General features: G+C 42.3%; 1 protein-coding gene across 2 annotated transcripts in view; it reads left to right on the top strand.

Moving 5' to 3' along the window:
• LOC109025801 (uncharacterized) overlaps positions 1–22,915 on the top strand; it is a 38,923-nt gene extending 16,008 nt beyond the window's left edge. Inside the window, exons 2-3 of one of the 2 annotated variants that reach the window (XM_055378724.2) lie at positions 15,743–16,406; positions 16,498–22,915. In XM_055378724.2, coding sequence (XP_055234699.2) covers positions 19,086–19,565 — 480 coding nt within the window. In that variant the 5' untranslated portion in view covers positions 15,743–16,406; positions 16,498–19,085 and the 3' untranslated portion in view covers positions 19,566–22,915. Of the gene's footprint in view, positions 1–15,742 lie in introns of both variants that reach the window. The other variant, XM_055378725.2, reaches the window with a different exon arrangement.
• Positions 22,916–23,086: the final 171 nt, after the last annotated feature.

Below are 23,086 nucleotides of genomic sequence, written 5' to 3'. Positions count from 1 at the left end.
GAATTTCTAATTCTCACAAATCTTATAAGGTAGGTAATTTATTTTTCCTATTCACAGATGAGGGACCTGGCACCTGGGGAAGTAACTTACGCAAGATTCAGGGCCACAAAGTGGAGCTGCTTGTTTTAGCCTAGACTCTGATGTAAGCCCAGTTTTGCCCTCAGCGTGTAGAGAGCTCTCTCCTAGCAAAGCCCAAGCCTCCCTTACCCCTGGGACCCGGTGCTGAGCCCCAGCCAGTAGACAGAGACACTCTGGTAAATCACCCCATTTCTTCCATCTCCCAGGGCAGTGGACTCACTGCAGATTGGGGCAAATGCTGTTGCTTTGCTTGTCTCTGTATTTCTGTCTTCATTCTTCTCTCCACTCTTCTCCCCTCAGACACAGTAGTAGAGAAAGTAGTAGAAAAATATTGTATGCTACTTGATCTTAACTGAAAGGTTTTCTACAGTCCTACTGTAATGCTTGTGTGTAGAGGGGGAGGGAGGGGAAGAGGGTGCATTCTGAATTGCGTCCCTCGCAATCTGTTCCTGTTTTCTCCGTGTTCACCAATTGGAGGCAATCCTATTGTAAGAACAGCTCAGTTTCTCTCTCACTCTTCTGCATTCTGCACTGCCATCAGATAGATTTTTTCTAAACATTCATGTGGATTACATAAATGTCTAATTGGCAAGTCAGTATTAGCTGCCCATGACCTACCTGTAGGGCAAGATCAAAGATGCTTAGGATGTCATGAGCAGCCCTCCACATTTGCTCCTCACCTGCCTGTCTAACCCATGTTCTCTGCCTCCCTCCTCTCCCCACACCACCCCATGTGTCAACATGATCTCACCTCTGTAATGTTGATCTCACAGATACCATTTGTATGTCTGTAGTGGACACTTAAGGCGACTCAAGGTATCTCTGCTGAATCAATGCATAGAGTAACGGTAGCCAAACTGCACAACCCACAGTCCCCCCATGGCAGCCTCTCAGCGGCCCCACCTGCAGTGCTTTCTTCACCCATCGCTATCATACACTTCAGCCTAGAGGATTCCCAGTTGTCCTCCAAGGCTGAACTCAAAGTTTTCTCTTCTTCTCTGAAGTTTTTTCTGTCTTATCTTCCCCCAAATAGGGTTAGCAATTTACTCTCCTTGGGGCTCATTTTCTCAGAAGCGGAAGTAGTGGGAAGGAAGCCAACCAGGTGCATTCTTGGGGAATCCTGGGGATTCCAGTGAGTCTCTCGTGTTGTTCTCCAGGATCCTCTAGAAGAAATACTTTGATTCCTCATTTTGTGGGCTATGCAAAGTCTTCTGCTAGAAGTGGTAGTACTATGGCATTGACCAAGGCATGGACCCTCCCCTCAGGTGTTTATCATCAAGGGGGTGTAATAGACATATGCCATTGACTAAAATGCAGCCATTTGAAAAGTACTATTGGAGCTTAGAGAAAGGTACCCCTTCTTCTGCAGGAAAATCAGGGAAGACGCTAAGAAGCAACAGCATTTAGTCCTGACCTAAAGAATGAATATGTTTTAATAGGCAGTTTATGGGGCAGTTGGGGTGATGGGGAACTCGTCTGGAGCTAGAGAAGCCAGATAAGAGAGATGCAGTTTGATCGTAGGTGACAGTTGAGCAGGGAGTGAGAAGAGGGAAATTTTATGTCAGGTGCATACCCTTTGGAATCCATGTTTTTCAAATACCCTAAGATCCTAAGAAATAACTGAGTATTGGAACAGACCTTAAGGATTTAAAAATGTTCAATACACACACACACACGCACACACACACACACATTAAACAGGAATAAGATCCACCTAGATGCACATGAACATTTATCATTCCAAATATTCTAACTTGACATTATGCTCATAATCCCTAATTAAGACAGTGGCCTATAGTTAAATAAAAGAGATATAAAATGGGAAATTAAAGGCCGATACAGACACAGGGCACTGACTGAGTTGATCAGTTAAGTTCATGCGGACATTATTTACATCCATTCAGAATGCTTTCATTATTCAAATTATTGTACGTAGACTCTAAACCAGAGAGTGGTGTACATGTAGACTGGATCACCACCATCTGTGACAGGCACTGAGTGTATGGCACAGAACAAAATAGCTGTGGACTCTGCTCAGGAAATCTGGAAACTTGTTATGCATTTGCTGTGTGTGTGTGCCCCTGTATGGGTGTGGCCTGGATTCCTCTGGAAGAACTGTTGGCAGCCCTCTGCATAGACTCTCTGCAGGGTGAGCACAGACAGTCATCACAGAGTCCCACTTGTGTCCTGGGGGCTACCACCAAACAGGGGGGCAGAGGCCGGGGTGGATCGGAGCTTTGGAAAGGTCCTGATCATCCCCAGACTCAGGTTTTCCATTCAAGAAAACTTAGCTCAGAAGGTCGTGGTGAAATTTCACGAGACAGTACCTATAATGTCCAAGACGGCGCCATGTGGGGTGGTATCCAGCAGGCTCTCCCTGAGTATCAGTCGCCTTCCTCCTTCTCTCTCCCCAGCTGATGGAGTAGAGATTTAGTAACAGCTTTTTCGTAGCAACGAAGTCCAGTAACAATTCCAGATCCAATTTTTCTCCTGGTTTGGGAACTTGGCGATCATGGTGTAGTGGGTGCTGATGACTGTACCCTTGAATGGATCCAGTTCTTCTTAAGAGCACCCCCGTTGCTAAACCACAGTTACAATCCCAGGGTGTGAACACATCCCCATTCCATAGACAGCCTTTGTCTCATTTTGTCTGCCAGGGTCAGGATTGCCAAGAGATTTCCCTGGTACAGCCTCTACGAGCCCAGACCACTCTGATTATCATGCTATTGTTCCTTTATTTTGCAAGAAAACCCTGCTTTCCAGGGATGGAGCTGAGAAGAAGGAATGGGCAGTGAGGGGCTGGTTAGATAATCCTAGCTGAAGAGCTGTACCCGGCTCAGGCTAGCTGGTGTTTGTCATTCCCAGACACACAGGGAGAGTCCTTTGGGGGAGCGGTACACACAGGAGGCCCTGGGCTCCAGCTTAATGGGCAGAGTTTGCATAGTCAGCAATTTTCCAGCCTCAGCCAGTGGAAACACAAGCGAGCCTTTAGAAAATGGAGGGGAAGGCAAAACTACCTTTCTCCAGTGGGTGTGTAGGGAGACTCTACCCATGCCTCTGGCATGAACTCCAGAGAGCAGCCTAAGCCCAGCCTGACCACATCCTCCACAGGCTTCTCCACCACCTGGTTCCAGGATGATGTTCTAATACCGGTAATTTCATGCCATGATTATTCTTTCACTGGACCCCTTCTCCATTGAGCAATGAGACCCTTCAGGGAGGGATTGTGCCTTATTCATCTTTGTGCTCGCCTAAGACCACAGAAATCAGGGAGACTTCCCAGTGAAGAAGCACACCCGTGTAGCAATTCCCCTCATTTACCACATCAGCTACAAGGAGACCTCTTCTCACCAGGTCCCTGTGATTAAAACAACAACATCGAAAGCCCTGTGATATTGAACACTTATTCTTTAGTTTCAGTTAGCTTGAGACCCCATGCCTTTGCTCTGCCAGAACTTGCAGTTTCTTGCTAATGTCTGGTTTTCTCTGCACACCCAGCACTCCCCTGCCACAGGACCTTTGCACTTGCTATTTCCTCCACAAGAAATGCTGTTCCCATAGCTCCCTACATTGCCTCTCTCCCACATCCTCTAGGACTCTGTTCAATGTCACTGTATCGTAAGTCCTCCTGACCACCTTGTTGAAAATTGTAACTCCTGTGTTCCTCCATCCATACTCTATCCCACCTCCCGTTTAATTTGTATCTATAGCTCTTATTATTATCTAACTTGCAGTATGCTTTGCTCTTTATTTCTTTATAGTCTGTTTCCCCTTTTTAGACTGTAAGCTGCCTGAGCACAGGTATGCATGTGTTTCGTACACTGCGAAATATCCAGTGCCTAGAACAACATGTGATACACCATAAGCAGAAAGTAGATACCTATTGAATGAGTAAGTGAGTAAACCATGGATAGAAAGCTCAAGTAGTGAGTTTATCTGTTGGTCATTGCCAACACATGATGTGTCTGTGGTCATAGAGCTCTTAGCAGGTGGGACAGCTGCTATATCTTGCCTGGATACAGCCCCAGTGACTGGGATAAACTGGCTTCTTGGAGATTGGCTGTCTTCCTCCAGGACTGGATTGGGAATTGCGAAGAAGCCTCAACACAGAAACAAAGGGTGGTGCTTTGGGTCCTGTTGGGGAGCCTGTGATGCCAGGAGGAAGGTGTGGGTTTTAAGTTCTGATGGATATGGCCTCTGTTCCCTTCGTCCACATCTGGATATGTTTCATCTGGCCAGTCTTTTAACTTTTTCAAGTTTTGAATTTTCCATCTAAACAATTAAAATAAAGTCCCCAATTCCTAGTTTGCTGGGTTTCTGTAGATACTCAATAAATGGTTGTGGAATGGCTTGTAAGAAATTAAAAATATTTGTACACCTCCTGGCACATAGTAGGAACATCAAAATGGCAGGTGCTATGATATGAATGGGGGCAATGTTCTCACCTCCGATAGCTACAATCTCAAGAAGTGCCCCAGGGGTGACCACCAATGGGGAAAGGAAGGCAGTGTTCAGTGGACAATCCAGTTCCACTGTTTACAAGCCATGTGCTACCCTTCTCATGATCTGAACCCTGAGCCTCACCAGGAAGCAGGAGACAATGATCATAACCTTAGTTAGGAGGTGTTTTGATGATCAGATGGAAACCCAGGCACAGCATGTCTGCAGTAAACATTACATCTTCCTTTCTTATATTCCCACTCATCTCAGTGCCTCTAAAATTTCTACCCATGTTTTCTTATTAGATTTTCAAAAAATGTGTGTGTGTGTGTGTGTGAATCAGTTACTATTGCAGGGTACTAGGCCTTATGAAGAAGACAGTGAGCACCAGTATCTAAATATTTAGAAGGGCAAAGTAAGACATTTATTCAAATGGTTACCAGATCAGGCACCTCTTCTCAGAACTAGACAGCTATGATAAATACCATGGGGCCTAGGGAGAGGAGAGCCAGTCCTTTCTATGTAGAAAAAAGGAAGCTTAAAAGGAAGCGAGTTCACAAGGCACAGAAATACATGGAGAAATTCTAAATGCAAATTACTAAGTGAAAGAAGCCAACCTAAAAGGCTACAGTATGATTCCAACTATGTGACATTCTGGAAAAGGTAAAGCTATCGAGACAGTAAAAAGATTCGTGGTTGCCAGGAGCCAGGGAGAGGAAAGAATGAATAGGTGGAACATAGAAGGTTTTTAGGGCAGTGAAACTACTCTGTATGATACTGTAATGGTGGATACATGTCATACATTTGTCCAAACCCATAATACTATAAAACACAAGCAGGAACCCTCAGATAAAGTGTGGACTTTAATGATAATGTGTCAGTATTGGTTCATCAAGTGTAACAAATAAAACAAGCTAAAGTAATATGTGAAGAGGGGAGACAGTGTTGGAGGGAGAAAGAGAGTAGCATTGAATTCTGTACTGTCTAATCTATTATTTTACTGAGGTATAATGATTATACACATTCATGGAGCACACATGATATTTTGTTATATGCATACCATGTATGATGATCAAATCGCCATGCTTACAGTATCACCTCTAATACTTATTTCTTTGTGTGGAAAACATTTAAATCTAATCTTCTAGCTATTTTAAGATCTACAGTAAATTATTGTGAACTATAGTCACCCTTCTGTGCTGTAGAACACTAGAACTTTTTCCTTCTATATAACTGTATGTTTGTATCCATTGACCTCATCTCTTCATTTCCTCTCCATGGTATCATTCTGCTCTTTACCTCTAAGAGATGCAGTTTTTTGGCTTCTACATATAAATAAAAACACGTGGTATTTGTCTTTCTGTGCCTGGCTTATTCCACTCAAAATAATGACCTCTAGTTCATCCACGTTGTTGCAAATGATAGGAGTTCATTCTTCTGTATGGCTGAGTAGAATTCCATTGTGTATATATACACCACATTTTCTTTATCCATTCATCCACTGATGGACACTTGGAATGGTTCCATATCTTGACTATTGCGAATAGTGCTGAAATAAATATGGGGTGCAGTATTCCTCTGATACTTATTTTCTTTTCTTTGGATTAATACTCCGTAGTGGGATTGCTGAATCATATGATATCTCTATTAGTTTTTCTTTAGAATCTCCCCTACTATTTTTTTAAATTTCTGTACTAATTTACGTTCATATCACTCATTTATAAGAGTTCCTTTTCTCCACACCTTTGCCAGTATTTGTTTTTTTTTTATAATAATCATTCTATATGGACTGAGATTATATTTGTTTGTGGGTTTGATTTGCATTTCCCTGATAATTAGTGATGTTGAACATTTAAAAATAGTATCAGTTGGCCATTTGTCTATCTTCTTTTGAGTAATGTCCACACAGATCCTTTGCCCATTTTGAATGGGGTTACTTGCTTTTGATGTGAGTTGTTTTAGTTCCTTGTACATTTTAGATATTTGTCCCTTGTCAGGTGAATAGTCTGTGAATATTTTCTCCCATTCTACAAGTAGTCTCTTCACTCTGTTGATTGTTTCCTTTACTGTGCAGAAGCGTTTTACTTTAGTATAGTAAGTATATTCCCATTTGTCTATTTATTCATTGTTGATGTATAGCAGTGCTATTGATTTTGTAACCTGTGAATTTATTGAAATTATTTATGAAATCTAGGAGTCTTTTGGGAGAGTCGTTATAGTTTTCTAGATATACAATCATATCTTTGGCAAACAGTGATTGTTTGCTTTTCTCTTTTCTAATTTGGATGCCCTTTATTTCTTTTTCTTGCTTGATTGCTCTGTGTAAGACTTCCAGTGCTATGTTAAATAGAAGAAGTGAAAGCAGGCATTCTTGTTTTGTTCTAATTCTTAGGGGGAATGCTTTCACCTTTTCTCTATTCAGTATGATGTTGGCTGTGGGTCTGTCATATATGGCTTTTATTGTTTTGACATATGTTCCTTCTATGCCTGCCTACAGTGTTAAGAGATTTTATGATAATGGTATGATGGGTTTTACTGAATGCTTTTTCTGTGTCTATTGAGCTGATCATATGGTTGTTTTTTGTTTTTAATTTGGTTTTAGTGATGAGTTACATTTACTGATTTGCATATGGTAAACCATCCTTGCATCCCTGGGGTTAAACTCACTTGATCATAGTGTGATATATTTTGTGTTCTGTTTGTTGAAGATTTTTGCACCAATATTCATCAAGGATGTTGGCCTGTAGTTTTTATTTTGTTATTTCCTTTCCTGGTTTTGGTAGTAGGGTGATACTGACTTCACAGAATGAGTTAGAATGGGTTCCCTCTTTCTCAGTCTTTTGGAATAGTTTCAGTAGGATTGGTACCAATTCTTATTTGAAAGTCTGGTAGAATTTGGCTGGAATTCACCTGGCCCTGGTCTTTATTGTTGGCATTTTTTATACTGATTTAACCTCATTGCTTGTTACTGGCTGTTCAGGATCTTTGCTTCTTCCTGATTCAAGCTAGGAGGGTTGTGTCTTTCCAAGAATGTATCTATTTTCTTTAAACTTTCTAGTTTATGTGCATAGAAGTCTTTACAGTAGTCTCAAATGATCTTTTGTATTTCTGTGGTATCAGTTGTAATGTCTTCATTTTCATTTCTAATTGAGCTTACTTGAATCTTCCCTCTTCTTTTCATGGTCTGTCTAGCTAGTGGTGCATTGACTGGCTTATCAGTTCAAAAAACCAGCTTTTTGTTTCATTGATGTTTTATATTTTTTTGTTTCAACTTTATTCAGTTCTTCTCTGACTTTGTTATTTATTTTCTTCCGCTAGCTTTGGGTTTTGTTTGTTCATGTTTCTCTAGTTCCTTGAGGTATGACATTAGGTTTTCAATTTCTGATTTTTCAGACTTTCTGATGTAGGTACTTAGCACTATTAACTTTCCTCTTAGCACTGCTTTTGCTGTACACCAAAGAGATTGATAACTTATGACACTATAGTCAATCATTTTGAAGAAGTTTTACATTTTCATCTTGAGTTCATTTTTAGTCCAAAAATCATTCAGGAGCAGATTGTTTAATTTCCATGTATTTGTATAGTTTTAGGAGTTCCTTTTAGAGTTGATTTCTGTCTTTATTCCACTGTGCACTGAGAAGATACTTGACATAATTTTGATATTTAAAAATGTATTAAGACTTCTGTAGCCTATTATATGGTCTATCTTGGAGAATGTTCCATGTGCTGATGAGAAGAACATATATTCTGCAATTCTAGGGAAGAATATCTGTAAACATCTATTAGGTCCTTTTGGTCTAGATTGCAGTTTAAGTCCAGTGTTTCTTTTTTTTTTTACTTTCTGCCTTGATAATCTGTCTGGTGCTATTAGTGAAGTGTTGAAGTACCCCACAATTATTGTGTTCCTGTTTTTCTCTTGTCTTAGGTCTAATAGAAATTGTTGTATAGATTTGGAAGCTTCAGAGTTAGGTGCATATGTATTTATGACTGTAATATCTTGTCATTCTATTAAGCCTTTATTATTATACAATAACCTGCTTTGTCTTTTGTATGAGTTTGTTCTCACATTGTTATAAAGAACTACCTGAAACTGAGTAATTTATGAAGAAAAGATGTTTAATTAACTCACAGCTCCACAGACTGTTTAGAAAGCACGGCTCGGGAGACCTTAGAAAACTTACAATCATGATGGAAGGCAAAGAGGAAGGAGGCACATCTTCACACAGTGGAGCAGGAGAGACAGTGTGAAGGGGGAAGTGCTACACTTTTAAACAACCAGATGTCAGGATAATTCACTCACTATCATGAGAACAGCAAGGTGGAAGTTCGCCCCCATGATTCCATTACCTCCAACCAGGCCCCTCCTTCAACACTGAGGATTACAATTAGACATGAGATTTGTGTGGGGACGCAGAGCCAAACCATATCATCTTTTCTTTTTGCTATTGTTGCTTTAAGGCTGTTTCATCTGACACAAGGATAGCTACTTCTACATGCTTTTGCCTCCCATTTGGGTTGAAAAATTTTTTTTATCATCCCTTTACCTTAAGTGTATAAGAATCCTTACATGTTAGATGAGTTTCATAAAGACAGCAGAAATTTGGTTTGTAATTTTTTAACCATTCTGCAAATCTGTGTCTTTTAGGTGGAGTAGATTATTTATATTCAATAATAATACAGAGATGAGAGATACTGTTCCAGTTATGTTGATTGTTACCTAGATACTTTGTTTTCTTCATTGTCTTACTGATCCTGTGAGGACTATGCTTTCAAGTATTCTATTTTGGTGCACATTGAACTTTTGTTTCAATATTTATAACTCATTTTAGCATTTATTTTAGGGCTCGTTTGGAAGTGATGAATTATCCTCAGCATTTTCTTATTTAAAAAAAAACTTTATTTCTCCTTCATTTATGAAACTTAGTTTTGCTGTATACAAAATTATTGACTGACAATTATTCTGTATAAGGAGGCTAAAGCTAGGACCCCAATCCCTTCTGGTTTGTAAGGTTTCTGCTAAGAAGTCTGCTGTTAGTCTGATAGGTTTTCCTTTACAGAACACCTGATGCTTACTGCTCTTAAAATTCTTTCCTTTACGTTGACTTTAGCTAGCCTGATGATTATTTGCCTTGGTGGTGTTATTTTTGCAATGAATCTTCCAGGAATTATTTGAGCTTCTTGTATTTGGATATCTACATCTCTAGCAAAGCCAGGGAAGTTTTCCTCCACTATCCCTCAAATATATTTTCCAGACATTTTGCTTACTCTTCTCACTGAGGAGCACCAATGATGCTTAGGTTTGACTTTTTTACACAGTCTTGTATTTCTCTTAGAGCCATTGTTCAATTCTTTTAAATTTTTTTTGTTTATTTTTATTTGGGCTAATTTGAAAGTCTTGGCTTTGAGCTCTGAAATTCTCTCTTCTACTTGGTGTAGTTTATTGTTTAAACTTTCTGTGGCATTTTGTAATTCCGTAAATGTGTCTTTCATTTCCTGGAGATCTGGTTGTACTTCAAAATATCTATCTCTTTGGAAAATATTTCATTCATTGGTTTTTGAAACTGGTTTTTAAAATTTTTATGTATGTGCATTTTTTAATCTTTATCTTGTATTTCCTTGAGTAGCTTAATAATTAACCTTTTGAATTCTTTATCTGGCATTTCATCTTGGTTTGGATCAATTGCTGGAGAGCTGGTGTGATATTTTGGAGGTATGATAGTACCTTGTTTTGTCATGTTGCTAAAATTATCTTTCTGATTCCCTCTCATTTGGGTAAACAATTTCTTCTAATTATTTTAAGATTAATTTTTTGTTCAACAGTGTTTTTTAATTTCTTTTTTTCCTTGAGAGTGTGACTTTAATGCTTTTAGTTTATTGTAGCCTAATTTGGCTCTTGGTGCTTCCAGTGGTAAAGTTTCTGTATGACTTTCTTTGTTGTAAAGAGTCTTTGTATGATGGCTTTCTCAGATGCTGGTTATGGTAGCAATGTGCTCAGTGTGTGAGCAGGTTCATCATCTCCTGCAGGGTTTGAATGACAGAGGTCTCTTGAAGCTTATCTTTTCCCCAGTGGTGTACACTTTTTATTTATTTATTTTTTCCTAGTATTTTATTTACCAGGTTGAATAGTTCAGGCTTCAGACCAGTAGTGTTGTCCATGAGTAAATACCAGCTGTGGCTAAAACAGGTGGGTAAATGCAATACCCAGTGATGGGCAGAGGTCCCAGCCCTGACAGAGGCAGCTGGGGGAGCTCTCAATGAAATACACTGAGGTCTTTTCAGGGGAATGGGAGGGAGCCACCTCAGCTCCTCTTCCAGGCCAGCAGGAAAGCAATCCACCTCCCAGTCACACTCCTAACCTAGTGTTCCAGGAATTCAGATCAGACAGCCATCTCCTTTCATCTGAAGGAATGTTGATTTTTAATGTAGAAAAGGATGGGGACTCTACCCCTTGTGCAAGCCTGAACCTGGAGAACACTTTTCCTGTGGAGATGTAGTCACCCTGAAGTGTTCCAGAAAGGCTGACTACTGACTACAGGTACACCCAAACTGAGCTGTCATGGAAGAAGCCCCAGCAGTGATTGCAGTAGTGGATGAGGGGGAGTAGGAGTCCCCTTCTCCAATATTCTTCATGAGCACCAGTGCTGCCTGACAGCTAGAATAGAACTTCAGACTTTCCCCTCTGAGCCCAGCACCACCGCTTCGGCTTTGCTAAAAGAAACTTCCACAAATGGTAAGTTCTAGGACTGAAGCCCTGCCATCTGAATTCTTTTGTCCCACAGGGTTCTGCCTTGATGTGGTGCACTTCCCTTTCCCATAGGAATAGGAGTCCCTGACGGCCAGGCTACTGTGGATCCTGCTGCTTCTCTGGGTCTATCCCACCAGTGGGTTTGCTGCACTCCAGGTTCACGCTGGGGATGTCTGCAAGGGATCCAGTGATATGACCTGTCCTCAAGTCTGCTGGCAGAGGGTGCAAGCCCCAGCTCTGGCAGGGGAGTTACATAAACTCTGTGAGATTCCTTGGTTATAAATAGTCTTAGTGTGTTGGCTCTCTCAAATGCGGGTTGTAGTAGTAATAAACTGGTCACATGGACAGACTCAGGACCTCTTGGTTAGCTAGAGTGGTTCAGGCAATGGTGATAGCTGAGGATACACACAAGATTTTTTCTTCCTGGATGCTGCGTCATTTTGCCTGCAGATGTTATAACGGACTGTGTCAGTTGGCATCCAGCCAGGAGGTGGCACTTACAAAAGAGCATCAGCTGTAGTGATAGTGGTGGTATTTGTGCTTGCCTTATGTTACCCAGGGGAGGTACTCTGATGTCTCAGGCAATGACTCGGGCCACGGAGCTCCCCAAAGTTTCTCTCCTTTGTGTTACACTACCAGCATGGATGGAAAAGTAAAACCAGATGGGGAGTGGGTCAGAGATTTTCCAGGTGCATGGTGCAAGCTGTCAGTGGATCTACCATTCTGGGGTCTGGGAGATGGTGGCTCTCTTCTCATAGCTCCACTAGGTGGTGTTCCATTAGGGACGCTGTATGGGGGCTCTGACCCCCTGACATTTCCCTTCTGCACTGTCCTATCAGAGGTTCTCTATGAGGGCCCCACCCCTGTAGCAAGCTTCTTCCTGGGCATCCAGGTGTTTCCTGAAATCTTGGTGGAGGTTCCCAAACCTCAGCTCTTGACTTCTGTGCACTCACAGGCTCAACACCACGTGGAATCTGCCGGGGCTTGGGGCTTGAACCCTCTGAAGCCACAGCCTGAGCTGTATCTTGGCCCCTTTTAGCAATGGCTGGAGCAGCTGGGACACAGGGCATCAAGTCCCTAGACTGCACAGAGCACAGGGCCCTTGGCCTGGATGGGAGGGGCTGCCACAAATATCTCTGACGTGCCCTGGAGACATTTTCCCCATTGTATTGGTGATTAACATTTGGCTCCTTGTTACTGTGCAAATTTCTGTAGCAGGCTGGAATTTCTCCCCATAAAATGGGTTTTTCTTTTCCATTGCATCATTAGGCTGCAAATTTTCCAAACTTCTATGCTCTGCTTTCTTTTTAAAACTGAATCCTTTTAACAGCACCTGAGTCACCTCTTGAATGCTTTGCTGCTTAGAAATTTCTTGTGTCAGATACCCTAAATCATCTCCCTCAAGTTCAAAGTTCCGTAGATCTCTAGGACAGAGGCAAAATGCAACCAGTCTCTTTGCTAAAACATAACAAGAGTCACCTTTACTCAAGTTCCCAACAAGTTCCTCATCTCCATCTGAGACCCCGTCTGCCTGGATTTCGTTGTCCCATATCACTATCGGCATTTTGGTCAAAGCCATTCAACAAGCCTCTAGGAAGTTCCAAACCTTCCCACATTTCCCTGTCTTCTTCTGAGCCCTCCAAATTGTACTAAGCTCTGACTGTTACATAGTTCCAAAGTCTCTTCCACATTTTTGAGTATCTTTACAGCAGTGCCCCACTCCCAGTACCAATTTAATGTATGTCTATTCTCACACTGTTGATAAAGACGTACTCGAAACTGGGTGATTAATAAAGAAAAAGAAGTGTAATGGACTCACAGTTCTACATGGCTGGGGAGTCCTCACAATCCTGGCAGAAGGCAGAAGGTATCTACTACATGGTGGCAGGCAAGAGAGAATGAGAGCCAAGTGAGAGGGGAAACACCTTATAAAACTATCAGCTCTGGTGAAACTGACTACCACAAGAACAGTATGGGAGAAACTGCCCCCATGATTCAATTATCTCCCACCGGGTCCCTCCCACAACATGTGGGAATTACGGGAGCTACAATTCAAGATGAGATAGGGCAGTCGGTGGGGGGGCACAGTCAAACCATATCAGCAGATTTTGTGTTTTTGCTTCCAGATGTAGGACTCCCCTAAGCATTTCTTGCAGGGTTGGTCTAGTGGGAATGAGTTATCTTTTTTTGCTTATTTAGGAACAACTTTATTTCCCTTTCACTTTTAAAGTATAGCTTTGCTTTTTTTTTTTTTTTTTTTTTTTTTTTTTTTTTTTTTTTGCATAAGTTCTCTATGCCTTTACCCATTTCTTATTCTGGAACACCCAAAATTTAAATATTTGGCCACTTTGTGGTGTCCCATATGTCTTGCATTCTCTTTTCATTCTTTCTTATTCTTTTATTTTTATTTTTTGTCTGACTGAGTTATTTCAAGAGACCTGTCTTCAAGTTCAAAAATTTCTTCTGCTTGATGCAGTGTATTGTGCTTGATGCTCCTGATTGTATTTTAAAATGTTTCATTTATTGTATTCTTCAGTTCCAGGATTTTTGTGTGTGTGTGTTTTTAAACAATTTCTATCTCTGCTGAACTTTTCATTCAAGTTATAATTTTCTTTCCAATTTATTTGTAGTGTTTACCCATGTTCTCTTTATTTTACCAATTTTTAATATCATTATTTTGATATTTTTAGGCATTTCATAGATTTCCTTTTCTTTGAGATCTGTTACTGGAGAATTATTGTGTTTCTTTGGAGGTGTCATGTTTTCTTGCTTTTTATTTTTTGTGTCTTTATGTTGATATCTGCACAACTGGTGTACCAGTCGTTTTGTCCAATGTTATGTATTGGATGAAAATCTTTCATAAGGAAATTTTTTCATAAGGAAATTCTTTTATAAAGATACATCTACAAAGTGCATTGGGCAGGGTGCTTTCACTTGTACTCTGGGTGGGTGTAGAAGTGTGGTCTCTGCATGATTTCTTTAACTGTAATCAACATCAGTGATGTCTGTGAATTCCTCAGTGGCTTAGGTGGCAGTTGTTATTGGAGGCTGTGGCAAGACTTTCCTGCAGACAGGGGCTCCAGGAAGGCTGGTCCTTGGGCAGCAGTGATGTCCAAGGTGGGTTGGGGGTGCCAGTCCTTGGGCCCCTGGGTGGTGTGCATGGCATTGGTAGTGGCAGTGGTGGTGGTGGGCCAACCCATGGCTCCCATGTGGCTTGCACAGACGCCTGTGGTGGATGGCTTGTGGGTGGGCTGGTATCCAAGTCAGCTAAAGGTACATTCAGGTATGTGATCACCCTGCCACTGGAGGAGATTGTGTTGCTGTCAGTGGCCGTGGTCCCTGGCAGTCAGCTCTCAGACTCTGGGGAGTACACACTTCCTTTATTCCCAAGGCAGCCTCCTGCTGTGCTGCACCACCCATTTTCCATAGTGTAGGATGCTGTGTGGGTTAGAGTGCTGTTGCTCCAGATGCACCACTGTGTCCAGCCAGCATTGCAATGCTGCAGCCCTCTGGGTGGATGTAGGGGAATGTCAGTGGGGCTTAAGGTATGTGGAGGTGCAGGTGCTGTTGGTCCCCAGGGCGGGATGTAGTCTGGTGTGGACTGGGCTCTCAGAATGGCATCATGTTGCAGTTACTTGGGTCTTGGGGGTGTTTGGCATCCAGTGCAAAGTCTCTCCCTGAGACAATGCCATCACATAGACTGCAGGCAGCTTTCTATACCAGTCTAAGGGCCCACGAGGGCCAAGGGGCTCACCTACGGCTAGGGTTGAAAGAGTCCTTGGTGCGAACGTGAACCACTAGGGATCTCTTGCTTACCACTTGTCCACAGTGGGGAGCTCCTTCTCTATATTTTTAAAATATAAAACTGTTCTAAAAAATAAAATCAGTTTTTTAAAAGGAAAGGTCATGCAGATGAGTTTATCAGAGTCAGACCTTTAATCTGGTAAGATTTAAATAAGTGGAGCTCAGAGACAGAATCCCCATCCCACGATCTCCGGGACCTGGCAGCAATGGAGCTTGGAATACACAGAGCTTTGACTTACCTTTGGGGAGATCCCAGGGGATCTTGGTCTCATGACTGTTTACTTTCTTTTGGATAGGGAAGAAGCCATGGGCTTAGACCATTCTTTCATGAAACAAGATAAATGGGAAGCCCAACATCAATTTAATATGCCTTAGGGAAGAGAGAAAAGGGTTTCAGACAGAACTTGCTTGAAGCCTTGGTTTCAGGTAGAAATTGTTTGCTGCCTGTTAGCTGTTTGTCTTTGAGCACATCACATAGTATCTCTGGATGTATTTCATAGCTTACATTTTACCAGAGTTCATTGATAAAATGCAAATAATTATACTAATATCTACACATCAGAGAGAGTTGTGAATATTCAATTATATAACTTAGGGAAATGCCCAGAATAGTGTTGACATGTTTTCAACTACTAACATTTTCTTTTTCTTCTTTTCTTCCCTTTTGATAAACAGGAGAAAGAGCAAATGAGAGGAAGTTGCACTTTTTCAGGTGTCAGGCTGGAGGAAGCCACTTGAAGATGAGTCTACCTCTGCCTTAGGATTGCCTGATGGCCTGTGCCATTCCATGTTATGTCTACTGATTTGCTCCCTGTATTCAATGATTTTTTTTTTTTTTTTTTTTTTTACTTAATTCTCTCTTACTGACCCTGAGAGTGACCATATTTTTAACCAATTTGGTCTTCAGCCTCAAAACTTAGCTCTTTCCTTTTGTGGTCCCTGAATCATATCATGTGTCATGGTGGCTGTGAAGATGTTTGCCAAGCCTGCTGAGAAGGCTCATCTGTGGCATCCAAAAGCAGAGATTTCAACTCTGGACCCCTGTGACCTGCCTTTGGAATTATGGATACCCAGCACTGTTTTGAAATATCAGTGGACATCCAGTTTTTAAAAGCCCTCAGAGCTTTAGGAGACACCCCTTTATCTCTCTGGCATGTCAGAGAACCGATTCAACCCTTCTCATCTCCTCCTCCTTCCCTCTCTTGGGCCATCAGGATGCAGCAGCAACTCACTGTGCATGTTTTTACAGCTCTTCTCCGGTAATGCTGCCATTTCCACTGCAGACCACAGGATAAAAGGACTGCTTCACAGTGGCCCAGGATAACCTTTTAAGTAGGAGGTAACTATTCAGTTTCTTAGTGGCCCATACATAAACTTGATTATGTTCTTCGTTGCTCCAATACACTATTTGTTTGTTTTGTTTTTTCCAGAGGGAGAAGAAAGTACTGCTTTGATCTAAAATTAAGCAAACGTTCTTCAATAAACCCACCATGAGACTTGACCACTAATGGTGACCAGCAGTGGCTTTGTCATGGCCCTGCCCACTGGGGGCAGGCACATGCCAGGGCCAGGGTAGGCTGCCAGCTGGTGAGCACGAATAGGTGGCTGGTGGAGCGCATGCAGTGGGAAGGGCAGATGGCTCCATTTTGATTTGTTAGCAAGCCGCTTCCTCAGAAGGGGCTTTCCCTTCAGTGGAGTCTGCACCCCCAGCCTCAGCTGTCTTGGAGCAGATGTGTATAGTTAGAGATGGGGACCTTTTCACTGTAAATACTGCTCACATGTTCTTAGGCTGACTTTACTATGTGCAGAGCCTCTTCTCAAATATCCAAATCCCCTCTGTTGGGTACTACAGAACAGATGTTACCCTGCCTCCTATTACATTAATTTACGAACTTTACATATGCTGAGTTACGGACCCTAAGCGGTTGCATGTGCTTGGCTCTTATGTTCCAAAAAGTACATTTGTATGGTTTTGTGGAAACTGTGCTGTTCTGCTTTTGCAGTCTGTGAGATTCTGATTTTTTTTTTCTCATCAGCAATTATCCTTGTCTTGGAACATCAGAGCTTGAAGAAAGGGATTCTAGCAGCCTACCTCTCTCCTTCCTAATCCAGACGGTTAGAGGCTTAGAGAGAGGTGGTGGTTGCTCTGAGTTTACCAGATTCAGTGACAAACCCCTTCTAATTTCTAATCAATCTGGCAGCCTTCATTTACCAAAAGTTGACTTTTGATAGTATAACTTTTATACACTGTGAGACAACAGATTTTAAAAAAGAGTTTAGAAATGTTTAATTTTTTTTTGAAAGACTTTTTAAGGTCAGGCACCATGGGTCATGCCTATCATCTCAACACTTTGAGGACCGAAGTGGGAGGATCATTTGAGGCCAAGATTTCAAGATCAGCTTGGGCAACATAGTGAGACTCTGTCTCTAAAAAATTTAAAAAAATAGGCAGGTGTGGTGGCGCCTGCCTGTAGTCCCAGCTACTTCGGAGGCTGAAGTGGGAGGATCCATTGAGCCTAGGAGATGGCGATTGAGTAAGCTATGATTGCACCACTGCACTCCAGCCTGGATGACAGAGATGTCAGAAAAAAATTAGTTTTATTATTATTAGTTTATAATAATATTATTTTAATATTAATATTATTTAATAATTTAATATTGTTTATTATTATTAGTTTTATTATTAGCAAAACTGAGTGGAAGGTACAGAGATTTTCCATATTCTTCCTGCCCCTCCAACAAACATGTCTCCTTCATTATCAACATTTCTTCCCAGAGTGGTACACTTTTTATAATTGATGATCCTACACTGACACATCATCATCACAATGAGTTCATAGTTGACACCAGGGTTCACTCTTGGTGTTGTACATTCCAGGCATTTGGAAAAATGTATAATGACATGACTCCACCATTTTAGTATCATACAGACGAGTTTCACTGCCCTAAAATCCTCTGTGCTCCACTGATACTCCTTCATCCTGTTGCTCCCTCAGCCCCTGGCAACCACTGATCTTTTTACTGTCTCCATAGTTTGGTCTTATTTAATATTTTTTGAGGTTGCACTGTTGCCCCAAGACATCGTATGAGTAGAGGGTTAACCACCTTAGCCAAGAGTAATTTGGTCTGGTGAGGTCTCCACCTTCAGGACAAAAGCATTTTAGAACCATCCTAACAATAGTGTTCCCATAAGTAACCAGACACTGTTTGTATCCATAGCAACATGGCTCCATGAGCCCTGCTTCCGAGGAGCAGCTGCCCTTCCTGGGCACTGTCAAGAGTTGTTCTTCTCTGACATCCACACCCTTCTTTACCTGGCACATACCCCAGCCCAGGCACCAGGCATCCAGGGCCTTCTGTGGCTGTCCGGATGCATTCCTTCACAGCTGGAATGTGGTTGGCTTGTTGACTTCTATTCCCAGCATAGTGAACAGTGGGCACTATAAGCCAGTAGCCACTCAACTGGTGATTCTTCAATGACATAATTGATGCCACTTTTAGGTCAGTCTTTCTTGTACGTTACACCTTCTGTTGTTCAACAGAGCCCCACAATATCCCAGAACTTTGAGGTCTTATCTCGGGGTTTCTCAGATGTTGGAGTACCCAGGTATCACCTGCTGAGCCAGTTTCCCTGGCCTCACCTGCAGGGGTTCTGAGTCAGTAAATCTGGGGCAGGCCCAGTACTTTGCATGTGAGCACAGACCCAGGTGTTTCTGAACCTGGTGGTCCAGGGACTGCTGCAGGAAGGAGCCAATAGGACTGCATGCCTTAGGGGCAGTGGGTCTCATCCATCCCTATCTATGGCAGTGACTACAGGCCATGTCCAGGCCACATGGGCACATGCTATTGTAATTATTTTGTGGGATGGATGAGTTACAGAACTGGAGCCCTAAGACCCGAGTTCTAGTTTCAGCTCTGCCAGTTGCTGGCTGATTGAAACTGAACAAGCCACCTGCCTTCCCTGAGACTGTCTCTTCTCCTGTGAAATTAGGGCATTAGAATACATGAAGACACCTTTATGTCCTTAATAACCTGTAAGTTTAAGAACCTAGGGAATCTCCATGCTGGTGGCTGCGGTTTTTTCCCCTTATCCTCAATTTGTGAAGAAAGAGTCAAAAATGGCAGCAGGGTTGTGTCAACTGCTCTCCTCAGCAGCTATCATAAGGGAATTGCCTTTGTCATTTTCCCCAGCCACCACCACACTCCCACACGGCCACCATCACCTAAACCATCTGGCAGTGGGGGTTACCTCCTAAATCTGAGATGCAGAGCCCCACCGCAGGCCTTTCTTTCTGGCTGCCCTCCACTCCCACCCAGAGGCTCAGTTTTGCTGGGCTGCACACCTCCGAGGACTCAGTTCTTTGTGTTTCATGTTGTTTCATATCCACTAGTGTTACAGAAACTGCTGCAAACCAGGGACCAAAAGTCCATAGGTTCTAATTCTAGCTGTGACACTAGTGAGATGAATGACTGCTGGCAAGTTACTTTATCTATCTGACCTCACCTCCCATGTACAAAATTGGGTCTGTATGCACATTTGTGGTTCTAAATCCTGGAGTCCAAATCAGAGTTCTTTGTGCAAAATATATGTAGCTAGGTCCTAACCTCGGAGATCCTGACTCAGTCTGGGGAAAAGCGCAGATCTTGGGGAGAAAACAACTCTCTAGAAGAGTCTCGCCTTCAGTGAGTGACAAGATCTCTCCTGTCTCTCGGTTCACAATGTTACCCTAACTAATCCATCCTCTGATGTCACCTGCTAACAACTTCCGCTGTGGCATCAAACCAGTAGCCCATTTGCAGCTAGTACAAACACTTCTTTACATTTAAGTTTTGTTTACGAGATTTAGCCTACAATCATAGAGGCTGCCAGCTGGGTTTCAAATGTGTATGTTCCATTGCTAATAGGAAAAACTGCATCTATTACAAAAATTCTCTCTGGGAGCTGAGCACAGAGGCAGGCCTTGTATTGCAAACATTTGAATAGCCATAAGCAGGTATTCTGGACTGTGTTTTAAATCACCTTAGAACATTTCTTGAACACTAGTATTTGCTTAGAGTGACAAACCTATTAAGTGGTTCTTTCAGTTAAGTTTGCATCCAAGCAATGTCGTCTGAATCGCAGGAGGAAGCCAGGAGTTGTGTCTGGCTTTCTGGCCATACAAATGGCATACGGGAAAGTCATTGTATATTATTAATATCCTTTGATGTATATTATTATGACTTTCTCATGGTAGTAATGTTGTTGGTTTTTATTAATGTTATTTTTATAGCAATGCTAATAGTATGAGCTAAAAGTTTCTGAGCATCTACTGGGTGCCAAAAATTCTTATAAATGCTTTACATGCATTAGCTCCTAACAACACTTTGAAGTAATTCTTATTGTCCTTACTTGACATATACAGGAATAAAAACCTGACCATTAGACCGAGCGTGGTGGCTCACGCCTGTAATCCCAACACTTTGGGAGGCCGAGGCAGGCGGATCACCTGAGGTCAGGAGTTTGAGACCAGCCTGGCCACCATGGTGAGACCCCGTCTCTACTAAAAACACACAAAAAATTAGCCGGGCATGGTGGTGGGCACCTGTAATCTCAGCTACCCGGGAGGCTAATGCAGGAGAATCGCTTGAACCCAGGAGGCAGAGGTTGCAGTGAGCCAAGATCACGCCATTGCACTGCAGCCTGGGCAACAAGAGCAAAACTCTTTCAAACAAACAAACAAAACCTAAGCATTTGAGGAGTTTGGCCTGGGCGGTGGAGCTTGTGAGCTATATGAGCTGGAATCTGAGTCAAGGCTGGGCTGGTGGAAGGAGTTCACTCAAGCTCCCAAGGTATTCTGTCCTCCAGGACTCTGAATCACCTGGGAGGAGAAGGAATTGTGGCAGGCCAAACACCTTTTCTTTCCCAAACACCAAGAGCAGGTTCTTTCTGTTACATCCATTGAGGTCACATTCTTGAAGTGCATTTTGAGGAGGTCATTATTTTGGCTACAGCAGGGACGGATGTATCAGTCTATTAGAATTCAGAAAAAAGTAAGCAAACAAAAAAGGTGTTGGAATTATTCTCTTCTAGCATTTTAAAATGTACAATTGGTTAATGTTAACTATAGCCGCCATGATGTATTGAAGACCAGGTCTTACTCTTTTTATCTAACTGTACATTTGTACCCATTAACCTAATGCTCACAGCATCAAGAAAAGATCAATATTTAAGGTGACAAATATCCCAATTACGCTGATTTGATTATATGAATGTGTTGAATTATCATATATACTCCCAAAATATGCACATCTAAGATGTATCAATAAAAATAAAGACAAAAATTAAAGCTTTTACAGTAGAAAAAAAGTTTTAGAGAAATTATGATTACTTGATTCACCTAAACTGACAGTCTTGCTTGGAATGAATTACTGCTTTTTGTAACATAGTTTTAGAAGAGAGATTCACATTTAATGTTACTTTGTGCTAAGCACAGTAATCCATGCCTGGGTGCTCACAGCGCTCCTCTGGGACCAGGCATCACCATCTCCTCTGTAAAAGGAAGGTCAGCCTGTTGCCAAGGCCACAGGATAAACGGCTTAGCTGATTTAGGAAACCCAGTTGGTCTTATGACAAAACATGTGCATTTGCCCTTCACCAGGTGATTTTTCTGTAGGATTATCTTCAACAGTCCGACAAAGCTGTGTTCCACCAGCTCAGGCAGGCTGTGACCAGGATCACCAGCCATGTGGCATCAGGAAGAAGGGGCTGTGTGGCCAGGCTCAATCTCTGGTCCTGCAGGCTTCTGCCTTTGGCTTTCTGAAGCGAGCTGAACTAGAGATTGGGCCCAGCTTGGCAGCGCAGTTTCAGGAGAGCCAGGATACAAACCATCCCAGTCTCTGTTCCCGCAAAGGAGAAGCTAAACCATTTTTTATTTGCCCATTCTAAGTGCTAAGTGATGTGCAACTGCTTCACATAAGCCTTCCAGCCTTCCAGCCAACTCTGCTTTCAGGAGATATCCTTATGTCCCTTTTGCATGGCTTAGGAGAGTGAAGCACGTGAGAATTGAATGAGGGGTCAAGGGTCACACAACATATGAGCATGAAACCGGGACTCTCCTGGGGTATCAGACCCCAAAGCCAGTGGTCTTCGCTTGATCTTTGCTAACGTCCGAGAAGCAATAAGTCCAGTGCTCTTGACACATTATTGTGCATTTTACTTTGGGAGGGACTGTGGGTCCACTCTGCTTTTAACGGGAGGAAATTAAATATTTACATTTGATTCCAGTTTGGCCCCATGACTGTCCGGCTTGTTTCCTGTCAAAGGCCCAAATTCCCTGTTTTAAAGTAGAGGGTGAATTTGTGTAATGAGGATGGATCGGGCACGTGTAGAACACACTCTTTCACCTGCAGATTCACACTCCAAACACAAAGAAATACTGGATCATATATGGTATATTTTAAAAGATGCCATAGGCATACTTAAAAAGCACAACAGAATTCTATTTTCTCATGTCAGAGGGCAGAATCTTATGAGCTATTGAGATGAAAACTATATCTTAGGGGTTGAGAGCCTAACATCTGCTTGGGGGTGTTGTGGCCCTTGCAGCTGTTGTGCGCAGTGCACATTAGAACTGAGCAGCTTTATAAAGCCAGGAACAAGGGTAGAGTCCCTGTGTCTCTGAATAGAAACTAGCAATGCTTAGCCTTCTGTACCAAGGAATGCATCACAAAAGCTAATGCTGGGACTGGGCCTGGTGTGGGATAGGAGTCACACAGAGGAGTCAGGACGCCAACTGTGGCTGGTGTAAGGGGCCTCAATTCACACTGTCTTTGCTGTTTGGAAAATCTGAGCAAGAATTTAAGGTAAAAGCTGATGTGGAACAGCTTGCAACCCAAAAGTCTCAAGCCCAGCATCAAAATCATTGCTCCAGTGAAGATGCCTGCAGAACTCAAGGCATTTCTGAGACTCCATGGGAGAATGATTTCTAAGGAAGGTGTGCCCCCAGCACCTGTAGAGACTCATCACCTTGAGGGCAAACA

Source organism: Gorilla gorilla, chromosome 12 (assembly GCF_029281585.2).
Source record: "Gorilla gorilla gorilla isolate KB3781 chromosome 12, NHGRI_mGorGor1-v2.1_pri, whole genome shotgun sequence".
In the NCBI taxonomy this organism is placed as follows: domain Eukaryota; kingdom Metazoa; phylum Chordata; class Mammalia; order Primates; family Hominidae; genus Gorilla; species Gorilla gorilla.
The sequence above is the reverse complement of the archived record's forward strand: the minus strand, read 5'-3'. Positions and strand labels throughout refer to the sequence as shown.